The sequence below is a fragment of the Fopius arisanus genome, unplaced genomic scaffold (assembly GCF_000806365.1).
Source record: "Fopius arisanus strain USDA-PBARC FA_bdor unplaced genomic scaffold, ASM80636v1 scaffold00066, whole genome shotgun sequence".
NCBI classification, from domain to species: domain Eukaryota; kingdom Metazoa; phylum Arthropoda; class Insecta; order Hymenoptera; family Braconidae; genus Fopius; species Fopius arisanus.
In genome coordinates, this window is record NW_011887805.1 from 506,214 (window position 1) to 528,934 (window position 22,721).

At 37.2% G+C, this 22,721-nt stretch overlaps 3 protein-coding genes across 6 annotated transcripts in view; 2 read left to right on the forward strand and 1 right to left on the reverse strand.

Moving 5' to 3' along the window:
* The window catches only part of LOC105269266 (neo-calmodulin), a 48,424-nt gene extending 41,246 nt beyond the window's left edge, over positions 1–7,178 (forward strand). For all 3 annotated transcript variants that reach the window (XM_011309372.1, XM_011309370.1, XM_011309371.1), the window contains 4 exons: positions 527–628; positions 1,058–1,193; positions 1,259–1,407; positions 1,492–7,178. In XM_011309372.1, coding sequence (XP_011307674.1) covers positions 527–628; positions 1,058–1,193; positions 1,259–1,407; positions 1,492–1,523 — 419 coding nt within the window. In that variant the 3' untranslated portion in view covers positions 1,524–7,178. The remainder of the gene's footprint in view (positions 1–526; positions 629–1,057; positions 1,194–1,258; positions 1,408–1,491) is intronic.
* Positions 7,179–7,372: 194 nt separating this feature from the next.
* On the reverse strand, positions 7,373–10,446 carry ERp44 (Endoplasmic reticulum protein 44). Of its 2 annotated transcripts, XM_011309374.1 has the most exons (7): positions 10,289–10,446; positions 9,734–9,806; positions 9,510–9,665; positions 9,114–9,414; positions 8,975–9,022; positions 8,517–8,812; positions 7,373–8,424 (listed from the first exon to the last, which is right to left on the reverse strand). In XM_011309374.1, the coding sequence occupies exons 1-7, from the start codon at positions 10,343–10,345 to the stop codon at positions 8,081–8,083; spliced, it is 1,275 nt and encodes a 424-aa protein (XP_011307676.1). In that variant the 5' UTR covers positions 10,346–10,446; the 3' UTR covers positions 7,373–8,080. The 2 variants fall into 2 exon arrangements, with proteins under 2 accessions (XP_011307676.1, XP_011307677.1); XM_011309375.1 differs by lacking the exon at positions 8,975–9,022 and having other exon boundaries at positions 10,289–10,445.
* A 9,890-nt stretch (positions 10,447–20,336) lies between these two features.
* LOC105269268 (transcription factor Sp5) lies at positions 20,337–22,131 on the forward strand. Its single transcript, XM_011309376.1, has 2 exons — positions 20,337–20,620; positions 20,997–22,131. The coding sequence occupies exons 1-2, from the start codon at positions 20,594–20,596 to the stop codon at positions 21,870–21,872; spliced, it is 903 nt and encodes a 300-aa protein (XP_011307678.1). The 5' UTR covers positions 20,337–20,593; the 3' UTR covers positions 21,873–22,131.
* Positions 22,132–22,721: the final 590 nt, after the last annotated feature.

A 22,721-nucleotide genomic window follows, 5' to 3' on the forward strand; every position in this document is an offset into this window, starting at 1 on the left:
TAGATAACTTAAGCAGTAAAGATTTATTAGATCGTTTTTGGTACAATAGTGTCTCAAGTGGATCCTGGCCCTGTGCCCATGGTTGCTTGCATCGCTGTTGTACCCTACACCTCAGCATTATATGGAATACTAGTACGTATGTGCTATACAAGCTGGTGATTAATAGGTAAAGGCAAAATCGCAAGCTCAAGTGTCCCCATCCTCTCATTTCTCCTTGTTCGGGAAAACTACTCTTCGTGCCAGACAAAATTGTTGAGAGCTACTTGGGACACTCGTGTACATCGTCGCCAAACAGTCGCCTGTTCTTTTTACTCGTTTCCAACTCATTTTATTTATGATTCAGCCATACGTGAGAATTTATGAAATCCACACTCCACCCACCCGTCTCTCGAAAATTTCGATGACGTGATTATTTACGAATTATGATTTTACGCCGTATCAATCTTTCCACTCGATATTTTACAATTTTTTTTAAATAACCATTCAATGTTCAATCGTAAGGAATATTTTAATTTTTTTATTGCAGAATTTAAGGAGGCATTCATGCTATTTGACAAGGATGAGGATGGTACGATCACAATGGCTGAGCTCGGAGTTGTCATGCGATCTCTCGGTCAGAGACCGTCAGGTAAAAATGGGAATTCCTCTCAATTTTAATGATTTTTTTTTGTGCTTTCGGGAGTGCAAGGAGTTGAGGACACTCGAGGGTGAATGGAAAAATTACTTATACTGTGAAAGATGAAGGGTTCCTTTTTAGTAGTCGCGGGTTGAGGGTGTGGCTGTATGTAGCACTTGAGGAAATTATGGCTCTCCATTCTGTTGATGACTTCTCTCCGTACCGTTTGCTCCAAGCCAAAGCGAATAAGAAAATCTTATATTCTGTATTTAGTTCTGACTTTCATTTCCACTTGACGATGTTCTTAATCTGGCCTCGGGTATAATTATGCAATGCTTCAGAGTTAAATAATACAATGTCGGTAGAAAAAAAATCGACGTTGAAAGGGATTTTTCAAGGGGATCATTTAATTGGAATATGAAATAATTTTGAATGATTCAGAAACGGAACTTCGAGATATGGTTAATGAAGTCGATCAAGATGGGAACGGCACCATCGAGTTCAATGAGTTTCTTCAGATGATGTCGAAGAAAATGAAGGGAGCGGATGGTGAAGATGAACTCCGGGAAGCTTTCAGGTAACTATTTAAATTTCAAGTCTGACATCTTTTCATTTTCACTTTCTTCTGCAATTAATCGACAGAGTCTTCGATAAGAACAATGACGGATTGATTTCTTCAATGGAACTGCGACATGTGATGACGAATCTTGGTGAGAAATTATCGGAGGAGGAGGTTGATGATATGATCAAGGAAGCTGACCTCGATGGAGATGGAATGGTCAATTACGAAGGTAAGATTTCAATAAATGACTAGATTAATTGGTTGATCTGTGAAAATGGAGAATTTTTCATATTTTTCCCTCCGTTTAATTCAGAATTCGTGACAATCCTGACGGCTAAGAATTAGTTCGTACGCCAGAAAAACAATCGCAACTTGAGTAAACGACGATAAGCAATACTGAACTAAAAGAATTATATTACTCCTGGTGTGCTTTGAGAACAATAAACTCACAAGCCCCGAAAAAAAAAATATGAAGCTATCATAACCGGGTGTATCTCTACCACAAGCCGAATATCTCGGCAATCCGCCATTTCTCAGAAACGTGACTAGTTTTCGACGTAATTTTCGACGTAATGAATCGTCGTCTCTTCGCGTTAGGGATTCACTGGAATTATTTAATCAAGATGTATAAATACGCAGAGCAGATAGGATTACTTCGACATCCACTGAGAACGTTTCTCCAATATCTGTTTGACTAAATCATGAAATCTGCAAAATTACACAAATTCCGTACGAGAATCAACAAATTAACAAACTTCACGCTATGCTACGTTGAACTATACATTTATAATTCAGCAGTCTCACCAGACAAACATAAAATAATATATGGACACTGTCTCTACTTATTTTTTAAAATGAAAAATAAGAGGAAATTCAATTATATTTTAAGATAGTTCATTAAATTTAAGAACAAGGTTGCCCCTGAAACAATCAACTGAGCTTCGGTTAGCATGTACTTACGTGAATGACATCGGAGATTAAAAATCGTTGAAAAAGAGTGTTTGATAACGATTACTCAATTGACAGAATTATGAATTGATAATTTTCATTGGTATACATATAACAATTTTGCCGAATTGATAAAGGCACTTCTCGGGATTTGAGATATTCAGATAACGTAATAATAATTTTTATACAAGAATAAATATTGGTGGCGCATATTCTATCTTTTGAGAACGTTACAAATTTCGCTGATATCTAATATTAAGAATCTGCACAATTGCAATTGTTTTCTTTCAATGAATATACATTACACCCTGAGGGGTGGCCAAATCGGATGACTCGAATGATTTAAGAACGAGATGAGACATTCTCAAATCCTGAGAAATGATTTTCCGAGGATTCAGCATTCAAACAATTCATTTCCCACTCGGAATATTCTTGCGCAAGAAAATTTATTATTTTCAATCCCTCACACTGATGATTCTACCCACCATTACATCGCGCATTCAATTAACCCGATTATTCATGAACTCAGACACTGAAATAAAATAATTAACTGCGAGAAGTGGTGGAAAAATAATAATGGCATACAGTAGTAAGCAGTTTGATTTAATATGTGAATCGCAGCGTGAGTAATGAGAAAATATTAATGTTAAAATATTTTGATGGGCGAAAATAAATACGCCGAGTGTGCGCCAAGTCAAAAAATCATGAAGACGGAAAAAACGATCACGAATGGAACCAGCAAACAGAACATGCTTCAACGGATTAAATAGTATATACTATTTCGATGAAACGTACATATGGAATGATGGAAAAATACCGTTGTCGTCATCGGTAACGTCGATGATTCAACAGAGATAGACAATAATGTTCCGTTCACTCTGATGATTGATTAAGAGAAATATATAATAGATATATTTACAAATTGAATTGGTATCATATTAATATTTTACATCATCATTGTATGAGAATCAAGATCACTGAGAGATACCGAAGGTAGCACAGCGGTTATGAAATGTTAAATTATTGAAATGCTACCATCGACGTTTCCGGTTATCTCTTCGGGGTTTATACGTTAGATTAATGATGTTCAATGATGTTCAATGAGCGGGTAACATATTTGAAGAATAGTATAAGGTTCAATTGAAACGACATATTGACGAAACAATATAAATGGAAAATATGATGTACCTCAAAAGACATTTCTGGAATATAAAAATGGAGAAAGGGATGTATTTTTTCTCAAGAGTTCAATGAGATCAATCAGAGATTGTGGAGACTAGGGGGAGATAATCGCGATGAGCCAACTCAAATAGTAATTCATAACGTCCCAATGACAATATATGACAGATTTAAACAAAAATTACATCTATCCGAACGGGTTTATGCCTGGACGGCCTAAGTTTATCGTTTCCATCCAAAAAATAAAAATGGTTGAAAAAATAGGAGTAGCGGAGGAGATATGATTTGAATGAATTTCATCAGTCGATTTTTTGTATTTATTTTGATAATTCGATATGCCTAAGTGAATATTTTTGCTTGACGTGTTATTTATTGCCCAATTGGCCAGTAAAGAGGCCCAGAAAGTGTTCACTGTTTTTTGTCAGACATATTGTGAAGAGTTTACGGTTTAATATGGCTATCAATGTATTTTTTGCACGAAATTTATAAAAACAACAATAACATGATTTTTAATGAGATTACGGTAAGTATTAATTATTGAACACGTTTCACCATTCAATCTATGAATATTCTATCGAATTAATTTATTCATTGATATTATGTCTGCGTGTTCACCGTTTAAATTATTTATCAAAATATAATGACATGGAAAGAATTGTAAAACATAATTACGATATATTTATAAATGAAAAATCCGGCCGTCGTGACTATCCAGTGTTTTATGAATCAATGTAATTATTTATAGTAATTGACAGTTTAACTCTGTATAACCTGAATATCGGATTTGGCACTCCTTCCACCTCTCCCGCCTCATTAATTCAAAACTTCCATTTTTTCAAAAATATATTTTCATCACGGTCTAATAAAAATACATATTTTTATAGCTTTAAGACGATTCCGTGCACGCCAATCTATTATTCATCATAATTAACGAAAATATATCATTCACTATTATCTACAACAAGAATAATTGATATTGTTATATGTATGGCTATGAGTCCAGATGACAGGTCGTCCCAATTATGATCACCAACAATGTCATTGTGATTAGATCATATATCCCCTACCATTTATTCTAATATTATGTCTAATTAAGGTCTTCCTTCAATTACTTAATATTTATTAATTATTCTCAACATTGTCACTTGAAAAATTAAGGGTTGGGAAAAATCGTGGTTTTTTTCAACAATTAACGGCTAATTACCCAATACAAAATGAAATTTCGTAGAGCTTTTTATTAATTTTAGAGGACTAGACCTGTATCCCATCATGACGCGAGATTTAAGTAATTTATTCATTGATTAACCAAAATTTATTGATCCCCCACAGGATATATATTGTATGAAAATGCTCATGGCTCTTTTAAATACTTCACTATGACAGACAACCGAAAATTATTATATTATTCAACTGATAAATGAGAAAGAAAAATCTAGTTGGTATCAAATACGTTGAAAAAAAATTGTACGAGAAATAATCAAATGGCATGCATTATACATGAATTATGAATATATACGATAGATATGAAAAGTAACTGAATTAACTTGAAAAAAAAACATTAGATGGTATCATTACTGTTAATAAATGTAATGTTATCGCAAAAAGGAATCTATGGATCGTACCTCGCGCTAAATTGCTGAATGTTGAATTACATAAAAAAAAAAGAATGCAGAAGATTTTTGCACTGAATTATACACCTATGAATTTATCATTTTTTAGGCTTTAAAAAAATGTGAGTTTTGCGAGAGTGAGATCCTGAAAGTTATATTTAATCGAAATAAAATCGTGTCAAAAATAGGGCTACAAGATAAAGAAAAAATATAATGGTTAGATGTTGAACGTTTTACTTGAACCGAAATGTAGCCATTAATGTAGGTGACTCCGTCAAAAAAGCCTACGACTGTTTCGATTTGTTACTTAGAGTTTAAATCGGATAAGTCCATAAGATCGATATCATCGTTCATTTAACAGATTCATATTGCGTTGAATATTGTCTAATATTACGAAGAAAATTGACAAGCTGTTAAAATTGATGAGCAGGAGAAAGTAAAGAAAAAAAAAAATCATTGGCAATCAGCGCATACAATACACACTGATTATCAAATAATTGATAGAGGACATTTTACTAACAGACTCTCCTTTAATTTAATGTACCATTACGTTTTACAACTATTATTTAACATTTCTCGAATTATGGGAATGGCCTAAACAGCAGTAGAGGTATATGGATATATCTGGTCACGATATAGGATTGTTGGAAAATTAATATAATAAAAAAAATGTCTTTCATTAATTTATCGAGAGAATAGGAATACAAAATGAGATTGAGTACAAGGAAGACAAGTGAAAGCTCCATTGGTGGTTCGTGGTAATAAATAAACGCTAGTGATATCCTGAATAAACATATGTTTAAATATATGAAAAAATATATGTATATGACATAAAATTACTGATAAGTGCAAAGAAAGGTAACTGCGAGAAAAAAATATCGCAATGTTATTGATTTATTTTGTTTTTTTCAAATGTGAAAGAGTAAAAAATTGAAACAGACAAAAAACTACGATAATTCATCGTTCTAACGATTTATGGAGTTATTTTTCTAAATAAAAATATTAAAATTCTTTATTTTGGCGATTAAATGAACTGAAAATATATCAGGAGGCATTTTTTTCGTATAGTCTCAATGTGCTATGCAAATCATTGCGGCTGGACTGTGAAACAGCAGCCTCGGGTATTCGAAAATATTTTCACTGTAGACTTTTACAAGTGTTCATTTATTTGGACGTAGTTAATAATTGGGCCGGTGACGGTGCACTTAATCTACTCACTCTGCTATGATAACTCTTACAGAAGATACTGCTCGTCGAGATTAACCTGCTGTTTTTTCTCTTGATGAATCCCACAAATTTTGACGAATTATTGATGCACAAATTGATGATTTTTTTTTATCGATGCACATTAATTTTTTAATGCAATTATTGGGAACAAGAGGAATCATTCATAAATACGTAACAAGTTGTTAAGATGCTCTCTCAGTGTAATGTGCAATACAATGTATTGTTGTAGGCAGCGAAACGATAAAATCTTGTAATCAAGAAGTGAAGGAAGTTCTCAAATTGCCAGCTGATTATTTTGCAAACATCATTGAAATTTGAGGGTACATGAAAGAATATCAAAAAATCTTATCTTTCAAATTTTTGTTGAAAAAATCCGCTCGGTATTCTTTCGTTGATCCCCTTGTTTCCTCAATATTTGCAAAGGACGTCGATAATCCAATTTGATGTTTTTCTATTGAATCACTTCAGTATTCTACATCTGTAGGTATTCATTATCTTGCATAATTATTGCAAATAAAAGTTACTCAAAGTTTGCCAATAAACAGGAACTTGTATGACTTGAAATAAAAGGTAAGAGTTTGCAATTCAAATTATTCTCTTTTTTTTTTAACAAGACATTTTTTTCTTGATTAATTGACTACCACAGAACTACCCTACCTATTAAATTTTTGAAGGGAACCGCGCACCTATGTATTAATAAAATTCTAAGACCACAACTATTTTTTACGATTCAAGAATATCGTAAGAGGTCTGCTTCATTCATGTTCCGTAATGGTAGACGTAGCAATGAAAAATATTAATAAGAGATGAGAGCTGAGACGAGAGTGTTGTATGTGTGATGTTACATGTATGTAAGTCATGTTATGTGTAATGTCATGTATCCTGAGATTAGACGAAAAAAAAATGATAAAGGGATATTGACAAAGTCAAATATTAACACAATAGAAAACAGAGATGGTGTGTCATTGGTGGAATGTATTACATGTAATGGAGTTACGTTTAAAATACAGCCATTTTATAATGGACACAACATTCAGTCATTGTTGTTTTTTCTTCCCTAAGTCCACGATGAATAAATCATCGATAAATTGCACTGGATGGGGGACCGTCAATTAATCGAATTAACCTAGGTACAGCCATTTTTAATTTCAGAAAGGCGGCCGACAAAATGGCCGTGATACCAAACTCCTGAAATAATTGGAAATAGGGGGATAATTGAATTGAAAAGAATTTCGACGGATTAGTTTTATTTCGATTGTTTGCTTTCAAAAAAAAAACTTCTCATGTATGATTTACATTGTCTGCTTGGTTTTCATAATAGATCAAGGAAATTACTGTAATTTGGTGACAGTAGGAATATCTCTGGTGTAAATTTATCTGGTTTCGTTGCTTACAAAATAAGAGAATACAATAATGAGTTGTGAATTGACATCCACTCGTCCCACAAATTCTATCTTTACAAATGTAAAATTATATCTTTATATTAATCGATTTATACATTTTTATCATATGCAAATCAGAAAAAGAAAGTATACAAAATATCAATAAAAATTCAAGGCTACATAGAATTCAGCACCGAAGTGACAAATATAGCAAAACAATTCGAGTTTGAATTGCTATAAATATTTCCAATTCACTACAGCCACTTCACTACAAAATTGTAATGTAAAAATGTTCTTAAATTCACAATTGTGTTTCATTTTTACCATTAGCCAAGGCTCTACCTTTTCTATTTTTATTTCATCCATTAATTTTCATTGCGCTTTTCTCAACCAACTATATTCACAAAATAATTGATCTGGAAGTTCGTAGGTTCTCTTTTCAAGACGAAAAAAAAAACCCTCATTTGCACTGGTTTAAAAATTACGTCTGATTGACGTACCACAATAAGTCCCAAATTTGTCCATCATTCATGATTTTCTTGTCAGATAACACGTTTTATAGTTCATCCTTGAGCAAGGTGTAACGGTTTTTACTAGGTGCAAGTTTTTTGAATGACGATTCTGGTGGTGCCGTCGGAGTCTTTACTTGGCCATCGATTTGTGGTGATTCGCTGTTCGCATCTGGACCGTAGTGGAACTCACGATGAAGTTTACCCGAATAAAGATCCTTTAAGAACTGCTTCAATTTTCCAGGAGTGAAAATGTCTTGGAAGTTGGGGAACAGATACATATGACGGAAACTGTCGATTGCAATCAGCGGTAAGTCTGATGGACTTTTGCCCAGATGGTGGAGGGGGTGCGCGAACTTCAAGCCGTCTGCTGTCAGGAAATTAAAGTTCTCTGGAAGAATATTGAAATAAATTTGAATGAATTCCCCACTTGCTGTAGACACATCCTGTAACAGATATGGATTATCAACCGCCCGCACTTACGTTTCTCGTCAGTTAATGTGGTTGCAACAATGTCTTTGAAATCCTTGACACTGGCAATGTCATCAGGTTGGTGGAAAAGGATGAGGAAGGGCAAGCCTTCCTCGGTCAACTCTTCAGCATTTTCAAAGGTAATTTCCCTCACAAGAGGAACACATTTTTCTTGAATCCAAATGTTCAATTCATCGTAATTCATTAAACTTCCTTTGTAAGTCTCATCTTCATCGTTAGACAGGGCCTTGTCAGGCCTGAAGACGATGATTGGTTGCCCTGGGGGGTGCATCGCCTGGCTACTATCACTATTCAATGGATTTTATATTACTCTTCTCAAAAAAAATACAAGTTACGAATAAGGAAGTCCAGAAATTAACACATATCTTATTTTTTCCTAATCTACTAAGGGAGGGGAAACTGAATATTAGGTATCACACGGTGAATTCTCATAATTGTTCATTACTTACAACAGTTTAATAAATTCTCCAACCTCACAGCCTTGATCAGAGCAAGTGCTTGTTAAATAATATTCATTGATTTTTATGGTTTAATTATATCGAACCCGCCACACGGAAAGATTTAATAAAAATTCAATTCTAATCTTACCCAAAACCGACATGAAATTGACAGTCATCCTTCAGATTCATTGCCACCCTGCGAAATGTCTGATACTCAGGAACTTCTTTTTTATCGAAATACCCAATGATCATTCTCTTCTTGTCATCTAGATTAAGTAGGTGCTTGAGGTCATAGAACTCTTTGATTGGATCTTCTAACTGTTTCGTGATGAATTTCACGAATGCCTCAGATGATCTTTGGCCACGATATTCTCGCTTAACTGGCACTCCATTCCTTATGATTTTCAAAGTCGGATACTTCGAAATGTGAAATCTAGATGCCACGGAAGCTGTTCAAAATTCATTATTAAAAATAATTCTTGGGAAGTAAATAAAATAAATTTTCCATCTCCAATCAATACAGAGTGCATCGCAAAATACTTACACTCAGCATCGCAGTCTACCTTTCCTATGACCACTCTGTTAGCCTCGGGGAAGGCCTCTTTAATTTTATCCGCGGCTTCATCAAATACTGGTGCTAACATATTACTAAAGTGACACCATTCAGCATAAAAGTTTATAAATACTAATTCATTTGATGCTGAAAAGCGGAAAAAAACATCATTATTTTCATTTCCATTGTCATTCCAATTGTCAAATATTTTATACCTAGTGTCATATCAATATTATCCTTGGTGAGCTGTGTTGCCCCGGCATTCACATAAATTCGTGCCGTGGATACCTGAAACATAACAGGTTCGTGATGATAGTGCGAGAAGGAGGAAGCGATTAACCTTATCAGTAAGCTTCTCAAAACAGCCAGGCCAACTGAACAAATACAGTTCCCAATTAGCTGCTGCATCAATCTGAGTACTTCATCTTGATAAATTAATAATCGAAATTGGAAAATAGTAGAAAATTAGAAAAAAAGTAGTGGAGGTCAATTGAATATTGATCGGCGAAAAATTTATTATAAAAATTTTTATAGGTTAGATAAATCAAATGAAGATAAGGTTATGTTTAAATAAAAAAGCTGGAAACGGTAAATAAATAGTCTTAAAGAAAATTCTTCAAATATTTAGAAGCCCAAAAACATTTGGAAAAGGTGAGAGTGGTTCCACATTTTTGTAAACGTGTCACAAAACCAGTATGACAGCTTGAACTGCATCTATTCATTCAATTGTATGAAAAACGTACTGCTAATAAATTTTTGAGAGAACATACCATGATAAGAGCGACAATGACATATTTGAGGTGGAAGATATCACAGAAATTCGGCATCTTGTATACATTAATTAATCCACACTAAATTGAAATCAACATTCGGCACCCGAAGATACGTCGACTGCCATAAACTCCCGATGAGAGGATTGACTAAAGCAGAGGTTCAGTTCTGGGGGTTTGAGTGACCCCACCGGTATCGCAGTATCTCACCCCAGAGAGAGAGGGCGCCCCACGCACAAAGTGTTCCACTTCGCATTGGAGCACTTTGCTGACGTTTCGAATTTTCCGAGTATTAATACGCGGAAGTGACGTCAGAGGACATGACCATGCTGACTTTTATGGTAGAATTTGAAGGGTCTACTATATCTTGACAACTTGAAGAATTGTATAACATAAGAATTGTATAACAGAATCAAAATTAAAGAGTCGAAAAATCGGTCAAATACAAGGCTTCCATTCGCCTACAAAAAGAGGTGTCTCATCTTGCCTTCACCTCCGAAGAATATTGAACATTCAATATTCGTTAGAATTTTCAATAAAAGCATTACACGGGGATTATGCCCCGCAATAAAACAATCATACATGAGATAATCTCCGTGTAAAAGCCAATTATTAGCATCTGTTGAAGACAATGTTGCACGAAAAGATTTTAGCCGTAACATTGCGATGGGGATGCTGGGCGTCTCCAACCCCTTGAACCTTTGCCTGGTAAAACCACCAAAATTTAGGTACACTTGTACTCACCTCTCTCTATTGAAAATTGAACACTATTTAATCCTCTCATTCAACTGCCACGACGGGGTCACCAACCGGGTGTCTTGAACAATGTCATTTATGGCCTTAGAAGTCCTCGAGGTAAAATTCTGAAAGAGATCTCCGCTTGTAATCGGCAGATTAGTCGTAATTTACAACAAAATCCAATTTTCGCCATGTTTATTTTGTGGATTTCGACATCTCTCCGATCTTTGACACGCACCAGCACTAGCCATTTCAATGTCTGTCATTTCTCTCAATTTCTTTTCACCGGTGTGACTTGCACAGTTCTTTTTTCTTTAGAATTTAAAAAAGGGAAAAAAATCTAGAGTGCAAGGAACAGATGAATTTAGAAAATGAAAATTTTCACAATAGAGAGATCAACAAGTGTCAAGAATTTTCAACGCAAAAATTCATATTAATTTTAGAACCAACGCATCATTCTCATCGCACCACTTGAATTTTTTTTTTGATACAACAATTTAATTTTTTTTGAACCAGAAAAATGGTGGAGTGATTTATGTCCATTCGGAGAAATGACAAACATCGAATGAGCCAATACATTTATTTTCCCACTACACAAATATTGTCGGCACTGTATTTGTCCCCAGTGAAAAACTCATTACAACATTTCCAACACATGGGTAACATACAGAAGATTTTTCTCTGAACAGCTTTTTCAGACTGCTAGGACCCATATATAGAGCCCCGTCGGCATTTTTAACGTTTCGCCACGGGGTTCCGAACTTTGACGATGCCGATGTCAATCCGTGAACTCGTGAGCGATAGATTTCTGTGGGTTTCCGGTTTTTGTCGAGAGCAAAAAAAAATATTGTACCTCTCAATGATGATTTCTTGTTGAAATGATGATACATGGTAAATTAATTCCCCTCATCTTCTGTGAGTTTGGAGGACTGATTAAATTACATTTATGATTTAGAGAGAATATTTTTCCGGGTGATCTCAATTCGCCATGGATCCTTCACGATGTAGGGGGGCCGTTTATAAGATTTCGGAGATTCAAACCCAAAAAAAATATCACTGCTATAATATAGTGGAAATTCTGGGGCTTTGACCCAACCGCCTCTACACGGAAAATCATGACATAAATATCATTTTCATCTGAGAGATCCCGAGTTTTTTTTCCATAATTCTCACCCCCCCTGGATGACCCTTCACTGTGGATAATTCAATAAATCTTGGAAGGCATTAAAAGTCAGGTGTAAAATACGGGGCTTTGAGCCTTGGATATTATTAAATCAAACGATTAGGAATTTCCTTTCCGCAGAGAATAGAAAATTTATAAATCGTGAAACGAGTCTGTGGGGGACTAGATGGGGATGGGTAGAGGGGAGGGGGGTAGAATGGAGGCGCAAAAAATGGTGATGATGATGATCACTTGGACACTTGTTGGGTCAAGGAAATTCGGTGTCCGTTTGACACAGGACCGACCCGCGCTGCTGGAGTCAAGTTGAACAAACGAGGCCGTTGAAAGATAAAACCACACAATACGCCACAGGACTGCACACCTCCCGTGATTCTGCTCTTCCGAGAAATATTCCGTGATTTTTTTTCATCTTCCATCGATGTTCGAACCGCGCGAATCGTCAAAAAACCATAATTCCGTCAAAAAATTTGTCAACCAAACCGTGCAGCATTTAAAATTAATTTCCAATCATCATTAAACCATTATTAGGATTAAATTTTTATATTTTCGAGTATGCCTTGATAATACAAGTGAAGACGCGGTTTTTAAAAATTTTTTTTCTCAATTCATCATTTTTTTCAATAAAAAAAAAAGTGCATGATGAAAGTAAAATGACGAGCATACAGCAGATTCGTTAGTTTTATATCAAACGACTTTACGATCCTACCTGGAACAACGTGGGATATCTTGAGGAAGCAATTATCCATTTTAATTTCACCACCGTGTTGGTTGACGTGGGACAGGTACTGTTTGATCAGTCCCGAATGCCAGTCCTCCTCGCGTGGTCGATATTTTCATCTCCCTTTTTTAGAAGTCCTTTACCCACACGCTCGATTCTTGGAGCCTGACACACAAATCATATCTTGGATATCTTCGAGGCAAACCGAGCCACGACCTCACTATTTTTTTTCTCTCTCTCTCTCATGCTCCTCCATCAAAACCCATTGGTATCGGCAAGTGCCACCCCTACAACAAAAGCACAAGCCGCCTCAATTAAAACAAAAGGCAAAAAGGTGGTAATTAAACTCGGCGGCCAATGAAACCCCCAACTGTGATACTCAATGCTTTATCGATATTTTGGGGAGAGTTAAAAAATGCTTGAATACACGGAGAAAATTATTTTCTTGGCTGTGACATCAGGAGACTCTAAAAATTCATTTTTAGAGTGTTCAATGGTGGATTTTTATGAAAACTGACAGACACTACAGTTTTTCAAAAATTTGAATAATTTGCTGAAGGCTTAAGGCGTTAACGGTCTCTAAGGTGCATTCCGTCTACTAAAAATAACAGAAGACACTGACTTCTGAAATAAAGGTAGGGTCCAATCGCTTTTGACACGGTACTTTTCCAATACAGCGTCGTCGTCTTCCTGGATAGGGGATTAAGAAGTCAGCCCCGGGTTCATTCCCTTTTTCATATTCTCAGGATTTTGGGGTGATTCTTCCGTCTGAATAATTTCTCTCAGCCGCATTGCCTGGTTTTTAATCCGTTAGTCAATCGAGTGTATTCCCTGAAGAACTGAGAGAGAGAGAGAGGGTAAGTCTTTCCCTTGTGAACAGATAGAGTCACCACTTGAAAAACATCCACCTTTTTCTGGACCTCTGTGTTGACATAATCCAAAGAAGGATTTTCCAATGATCTTTATTAATGGTTCCGCTGTTCACCAGAACCACAACAATATTTAAATAAATAAATGGATTGAATAAATATTCAAATAGAATCGATTGCAATGTGGAAATACCACAGGGACGAGTCCATTATTCATTTCCCAGAAAATAATAGAAAAGTCATTTCTCCGTTGTAAAATATTAACCCGCAATATAAATTTCTCGAGAAAACCAAATGGAGCATTACCCAGAGTTAATCCCTCAAAAACTAACCCGGCAGTAGCAAAACAATTGTAGCGATATAAACAGAAAGTTGAGGGTGATACATTGATTTGTCAATAACGGTACATACCTGAGGTCACATAATCCGCTTAGGATTTGTCCATACCGAGAACTGTAACGGGAAAACGCAACAAAGAAATATAACCACCACCACGAAGTCAAACAATCAGGAATATGCACCTAGTTGGCCAAAAGAAATCCAATTATACTTGTCCCAGGACATGGGGGTCACAAAACAGTGAGTTTCACACAACTTCACCCTCTATACCACTTTGTTCTTATATGGGCTTGAATGCTGTGTGTAGTCATTCAAGGATTAACTTGGATTAAGTGACCATTTTTGTCTATGAATATCACCACGGTAATTACTCTATACCTGAACTCCACTTTATGGTTTTCATTATTGTGTATGTCTTGAAACTGTCATCTATCGAGTTATATATAGCGTCACAATATTTAGTACTGAGCCTTTGCGATATATGGTGATAATCTGGATTAACCTTTCCACGAAACATTGTAAACTGCCGCAAGCACGCCAGTGTCATAAAAATTCGTGAAAATAACCGAGAAGATATATTGCAATTTTACGTTTTTAACGTTTTGTCAATTATTACGGAAAGTGCGGTGAGAAAAGAATTTTTGAATGCGCAGGAGAGATAATGATCTTCGAGAATAATAAAAATATGAGGAACCCTCCAAAAATTTCTCTGAACTCAAATGAAAATGTTCGGTTGCCACTTTGCAGTGTCAAAAGGCGAACATCAGTTTCCTTTTCCGCTCTGTTAACTCAATTCCCTAAAAATTGCATACTGAATGGACTGGTCATTTAACAATGACTGGTTACCCCGAAAAAATGAAGGAATGAGTCCGATTGAATGCTCCGCAACATCATGAGTGTTCTGTATCCTTGCAAGAATGAAAATTCTTTAAATACACAAAAGTCAGGTTGCGTAATGGAGCCACGTCACAATAAAGCCGGCGGCACTTTGATTCTGAGATTCTCACGGCTACCACGGTGCACCCCCGTTGGTTTTTTTTTTCCTTTCCACAATCTCTTTTTTTTTTTTTATTTCGCCCCCAGCGCAACAGGTCGCACTGTGACGTGAGGCCTTTTCTCTATACGTTTGGGATGTTGGTTTCTTTTTTGGGACTTGTCCGTCTGGCCCTAAAGATGACTTCTCGGTTTTTTTTATGGTCAGAGTGTACAACACGCAAATTTATTGCTTTTGGGGTTTTTCGATGTATCAATAAATATATTTTTTTTCTATTCGATAACAAAAAAAATTCCTTCAATTCAAGATATTTTTATTTACGACTCGTGTAAATGCAACGCGGCATAAATTTTTATATAAATTTCACTCTGTGTCTTCTCTATCTTCAGAATAATAAAATAAAATCAAATATTTTTCGAATATTGAACATATATTATCGAGTGATTAAATAAAATAAAATAATTTTGGTTAATTATAGATTTCAATTAGTAACTGCAGATCGTGGGTATAATTATATTCAACATCATTAGACCTCTGATTTTCCATTAAATTTCTACCCAAAATAAACTCGGAGAGTAAGCAAGCGATGATTGATGTTTTATAATGAATCAATTTCACGGGTACCAAAAATAACTTTTATCCAGCATCAAGTCATCGATTTGGCCCATTCTCTCGTGATTGCAACGGTTGATGGTTCGTCTATTGTTCAAGAAACGATGGGTAATAAATGAAGTCTCAACCATCCAAAGGAGAAACTTCAGCCACACGTGCCCCACTGATTCAACATTAAATGTGCAGTACAACCCAATAAGACAGTAGGGGCTACATCGTTTCCTTTTTTTTTCTCATCTCCCCCTCCCTCCATCTTGTTTTTTCCCTGGGTTTCAGGGAGTCAGTGATTAATGAATTTCGTGGCTCGTTCCGTTCGTCTGGTCGGCATTTGGTTTGTTTAAGGCATATACCCAAGCCCAAAGGAAATCATTTGCCTACAAATGGTGCGAGGATGTAGAAAGATGGTCTGGTCATCGTGATCGATTGCTATCGTCGATGATCGAGGATGTGTCTTGTTTTCTCACAAAAAACCCTCGATTTTCGTGTTTTTCACAGTGCAGATGAGTCGTTAAATTCAAAACAAAACCAAAACCCAGAACCATCAATTAAATACAAAAGAGAAATCCACTCCAGCTATTCAATTTATTTTTCTCCATTATTTTTATTCACTCCCGCAATATTCGACGATTAATTACTCAAATGCGAGCAATAAATTATCACGATAATTATGATCAATCCTCTCTATTCCGATCACGTAATTCCTTGTTTACATCGCGATAATGTTAAACCGATTATCGTTGCACTTGCGAAAATATGAGATTCGAGATACTCAAATAATCGTCCCCACCACACCTTCTGGTTGGAGGCACATGGATAATCTTCTTTTCTTCGCGTCTAATCGGCTCGAATAAACGCCCTAATACCCTCCTTCGTTTACGCATTCTCTTCTTCCTTTCTTCAGATTTTTTTTTTCGGGGGAAGACTCTCTGTTGCGTATTACATGAGAGCGTGTGAAAACTGCGAGGATACGGTCCATTAGCTCTCAAGAAAACTTGTGTCTATTGTTCGGGGACTATTGTCAGGTTACTTGCTCTTGATCTGTTAGCTTCCTCCTCGGGGCTTTTTATTCTAACATCATCTTCAGGGCAGGGATATACCTATATAATACATGGTATACCCCTTACCTCAATCAACTACGCGTAACATTTTTTTTTTGCTCGCAGTATTTCTCCTTCATGTCGCTGGCGAAAATGAATAAATTAATTTTTTTTTTCTGTTGTTTTAATCTGTTCGTAAATGTCAAATATTCGGGAGCAGGTGGTACATTTCAGGGAAGATATACACATTGATCTGAGTATATGAAGCCCAAAAACACACATAAAGTGGAGGACCTTCTCATGGTTTACGATATTTCTCATAATTTCCAACAAACTATAAAACCCGCTGAGTTACGAGTTGTTCGGTCGCTATAGGTTTATGGAAATGACTTTTTTGAACTAGAAAATCATATTTATGTTTGTAAGTCAACCCACAAAGGGCTCGCCGAACCAGAAAAATAATTCGAGTAAAAATTACACCATATATTCCTTCATTAATACATTTCACGAGAAACGAGGAAAATTTAATTACAATATAAATTGATTATCCTTTATTTTTCGCGCCCATAAAATTTTCGAGGTGAATGCCGATCTCACCCTGTACCATTGTAATAACCGAAACGAAATGTGGTAAAAGGGATTTTTTCCGAGTTCTCCGGATCACCCTAAATAAAATTCTGGATAATCCAGCGGGCACCATCGCCCTTCCCAGAATTGTGGAAATGCACCTGAGATTGAACGTCAGATCCAGAGGACATTAATTTCCAACAGGTCGATCTACCCCACCGTTGTTATAGAGAGTATCAAAAAGTTTAGACCCTAAACCTGCCTCCAATTTTCCCCGGTCCATCGCACCCGAATGTCTACGGAAAAAAACGCGTGTTCAAGGAACTCCAAGGAAATCTCTACAGCATACTCTACACGATCTCCCGTGGATGAACCTCACTCACCAATTGGTCACACCCGATGGTCTGAATGCAGAAGTGAAAAAGTCCACCCGGTCACCAAGGGCCTTCCTCAATCGGCATCATTTGTTTCTCCACCTTATACCTCTTTTGTTTTTCCGCCTTGTGACCAAATGGCTCAACCTCTATGCTCAAAAAGGTAGCACACCTCGGAGATCTTCGTGGTGGATAAGAATATTGAGGGATGCTTGAAAAAAATGCCGACTCCTTTCCAGCCTATTTCGAATCCCCCAACTCACTCAAGAAATTAGTCTCCTAATTAATGGGGGGAAACTCCGAGGCTAAAGATGCTACAAAAATCTTATCTCCTCTACAATTTGGGGGATTAGGAATTTTGCGATGGAAGCATTTTTTCCATCATTAGTTTGCAGTCTCACTGCCCTGAGAAAAAATTTTTTTTTTTCGAGACGTGCATTTTTACGATTGCAGTTCTCATTGGTTGATTGAAAATAAATCGATTTGAAATTTGTAATATTCACGTGGGTGTGCTGTTTACGAAATCGTCAATTTGCCCCAACAGCGTCTACTAAGCGGCTTATTATTTCCTCAATACAACCAGAGGACACGGATGCAAATTGAAAAGAAAAGAATGAAGGGGTTGCACAGAGTCTGACTCTTCGGGGCGTGCCAGGGCTTTTCATATTCCCGGTAACACTCATCTCGTAAGATTTACAACTGGTAGAAGATAGAATAAATGATTGAAGCGCGAGGAAAAATGACACGTGTATTGGGGAGCGTGTACGGGTGGGATTTTTCTTGTTCACTCCGGTTGGAAACGTGTTTGCTCAATGAATTGGACAAACAAGGCGAGGTTTAACCATCCCAGGAGACAAAATTGTGGGTGTTGCTGGTGAGTTTGTGGAATGATCGATGGTTCACACCGAATGGTATATATCTTACCGGAAATCGCCATAAAAATGAAAAACACTTGGTTGTGACACTTTTTTGCATTCATTATGCTGGGAAAATACTGGTGTGCATCTAGATATAAGGCGAAATTTCTCGGAATCTCTTTTCTTGTCGTGAAAGACTTCTGTCCACCATATGTTTCCATTTGATAATTTTTCCAAGGGTATTGTAATCAGTGACCACACGCTTTTTCACTTTATCTCCAAACACTGACTGTGGCGTTTTGACACTGAAGACATCCAAAAAAGATAAACATAATCCACGCTTTCCGTGAATACGAATATTTTTCTGTTAATTCCACGGAATTGAAAAAAGCATTTTTTTAAAAAAAAGATCCTCTCCACGAAAATGCCAATAAATTTCGAAAAGCAGATTGTATCATTCTTTTCTACATTTGTGTCTACAGATCCCGAGAATTGTACATTTTCAATGGCTCACTGGCAAGCCAATGATCATAGCCATCGATAGAGGTACGTAATTCAAGAATGATGCGTATCGAAATGCCATACGCAAAAATGAATAACCGAATGTTCCGGTTGGTCATTGTAAGCTGATGTCAACCGAGGAAAAGCGTGTGACTCTACAAGTTCCACCAGTAACTTTTGGTGCGGGTGCTTTCGTTTCACTACCTTTCACATTTTTTCACATTGTATAACACTTGCAGGTGGCTAATAATGTGGAAAAGGACCTGGAAGCTTGTGTCGAGGCCAGTAGTTGCGATAGTGTCGTCACCTCTCAGGGATGTTTCAATGATCATTTTACAGCCCTGGGGGCCATAAATGTTACCATTCTGTACTCCGTAGCAGCGCACCAGGGTAGCTTTCTCGTTTCTTGGTCTCGTGGCAGGATCAGCAGGATATCCTCCACTGGTCCAGAGACGATTTATGATCATGAGAGAATACGAGAATGCGTTATCATCAGTGGATGACCGGTCAAATGATTTTTTAACAATGCCCAAGTTTCTGTGAGAATGAAAAATTATAAAATTCATTTGTCCGAGAATTTTATGGATTGAAAAAATTTACACCTCCTGGGAAAATTAATGGAGCAATTATTTTTTAACTGGAGGAGCATCATCATTGTTGTCATATTGAAATCATAAATAAAATGGAAGAAATTGTCTTGATAGACTGCATATGGTATTCCAAACGGAGGCAGTGTCAATTGGAGAGGAAATTTTCCAGAAAAATTTGTAATTTTGCATTGTGCAATTGAATGTCCAGCTCGAAGGGGTAGATTATTTGTTAACGACGAAGCGAAAATATGCCAGAAAAGGTTTGTACGGTAAGGTCTTGATCCTTGTCTCCTCGAAAATCGGGGGTTACGAAAGAAGATACGAGAAGGGAAAAAGAGGAGAAGAGAGGGATAGACTCTTGGCGTTGTAAACCCCTCAGGGTTGATTTATGGGAAAGACGTGGTTTGTGTGGTACTGGAGGGGATTGAGCATGCGCAGTGGACAAAGATTTTTACCCCCTCTGAAATTGAATGGGTATATCCCTATGCTGTGTGGTAGATTCATCCCCACCACTGTTATCCCCTTCCCCTGGGTATGGATTTAGAGGACAGGGACTGGTTGTCTGAGTAGTCAGCCTCCCTCTACGTCTCGGTCGTTGTCCACTCAGTTATTAAAACCGAGGCGACACGCTCACCAACCAGCAATTATCTGGCGAACGCCCGTGGCCGAACAACCAAAACGTGCTCTCCAATTTAACCGATTACGTTTTTTTTTTCTTTTACGGCTGTTTTTTTTTTCACTCTCGGCTAAATCGTGAATCAATGTCTGGACTTCCGAGTCGAGCTTGACCTTCAACTCTGGATTACATCGTGGGTGTAAACCTCATTACTCGTAAAAAAGAGCATTGAAAAAAAAAATTGAGGAGAAAAAAGTTTTAAACGTGAAATAAATAAGAACAGAGCAAAATTGAAGAAAAGTGTGAAGTGATGGCACAAGTGATGCAGTATCAGCAGGTTCGTTGTTATCCACATACAGACCTTGTATACAATAATTTAACGTCGAATTATCACGGTGCAACAGCGCTGTATTTGTGAATTATAGTAATCATCCACCGTAATATTACATTCGAAGCGTGAACGCTTCTGACCGGTCTCCGTGCAGTTGATACTTTGGTTATTTTCTCCAACGCCAATAATTATTCTCAATTTCAAGTATTTTCAGTCATTTTTTTTCCAATCATATCCGAGTTCATTTAATTTCCATGTTTATCGGCCGAAGCCGTCATCCCATCTCAATCTCGGGAATTCAATAAAAACCACACGATCCCCACGATCAGATCAAATAAAAATTTAACGAGTGAACTAACGAGGTGTTTAATTATCTTTGCAGATGGGAATGCCGACGATGATGTCACCGATGCCGGGAATGACGCCGATGTCATCCCTCGGTATGCCTGGATCGTCGTACTCGATGGATTACAGTTCGTCTCCGATGCATTATCACTCCTACAACCCCCAGATTCCGAGTCATCATCTCCAGAGCAGTCAACCCTCTTACTGGTTCTCAAATTCGACTCACAGTCAAATTGCTGAGCCCCTCACACCGCCATCGTACTCGATGCCACCGATGCCACCAACTACCACCTCCTGGACAACCCCAACTCATCTACCCCAGCCTCAACTCACATCAGTTCCGACAATTCAGCATTACAATCTACCCCCGAGTCCTCCAGAGCTTCCACCGAGTCCACAGGGTCACACGAGCCCATACCAATGGCCCTTGACACCGCCTGCTGAGCACATGCTCCCCGAGGAGACAAAACCCGGAAAGAAGTGCACGAGATGCCGCTGTCCAAACTGTCAAGTCGAGGGGGGTAATCAGGTCGGTGCTGATGGCAAACGTCAGCACATTTGTCATGTTCCAGGATGCGGCAAAGTTTATGGCAAGACATCGCATCTGAAGGCCCATCTGCGGTGGCACACGGGGGAGAGGCCCTTCGTTTGCAATTGGATATTTTGTGGAAAACGCTTCACCAGGAGCGATGAACTCCAGAGACATCTCAGAACACACACTGGGGAGAAACGATTTGCCTGTCCAACGTGCGGAAAACGATTCATGAGGAGCGATCATTTGACCAAACATGTCAAGACTCATGAGAACCAGAAGAGGAAGACCAAGAAAGATAAGGAAAATCAACCGGTCAAATCGGAGGTACCCATTATGACACAGCAATATATGCCAATGGTACCGTACCCAATGGTTTAAAATTTTCTTGTTTATGGCGATTAGCTCCGATTAGGATGAATTATTTGGGAAAATTGTAAATACTACTGCTCTTTTCAAGTTGCTGGAGTTTATCGTTGACTGATTCAGGTGCTGTGACAATGTGCCTAGTTTATTTTCTAAACAGAATGTAAATATTGAGATGGAGAGAAGCCTCTATTTGTGATTTTGTAATTATTGTACATAAGATGATGTTTTTATTTTAACGGTAAAAGTCAATTTACTGTTCACTGTAAATTATTATGATGATCGATATTAAAGTACTTTCATTTTACATTTAAAAATTGTGTTTGAATTTTCTTTATTGGAAATAGGGTGGAAGATGGGATTTTTAGATAGAATGAATACTTTTCATATAATAACGAAATCATCCCTGGAGATCGGATTCACCCTGGAATCTTCCTGTCACTCGATACGTCCTACCACGCCCGGAGGGTTACAATGACGATCATTCGAGGATTGAAAAAAAAATATATCCTCGCTCTAGAATTGCCTACCTGCAGGTGCCGAAGTGAATCGAGATTCCAACATCATCATTTTCCTTTACGAGGAAAAATTCACTTCATGTCCATTCGCGAATTGATCGTAAAACAATTTGAAAAATAAATAAACCAATGGAAAATGAAGATGCGCCCTTGAACAGGTTCAGTATCGAGGGGATAAAGGTAGAGGCGAAAGGTAAAATAAATATTTCCTCATAGCTCGTGCTGAAATTTATTGCTAATTACTTCTCTTCGCTTGCAAGGCAATTCGTCACGGTTCGTGTGCCCTCGTGCAAAGTGAGAGATACAATAATGCGGAGAAAAATGGGCTTTGGGTACATCGGAGTGA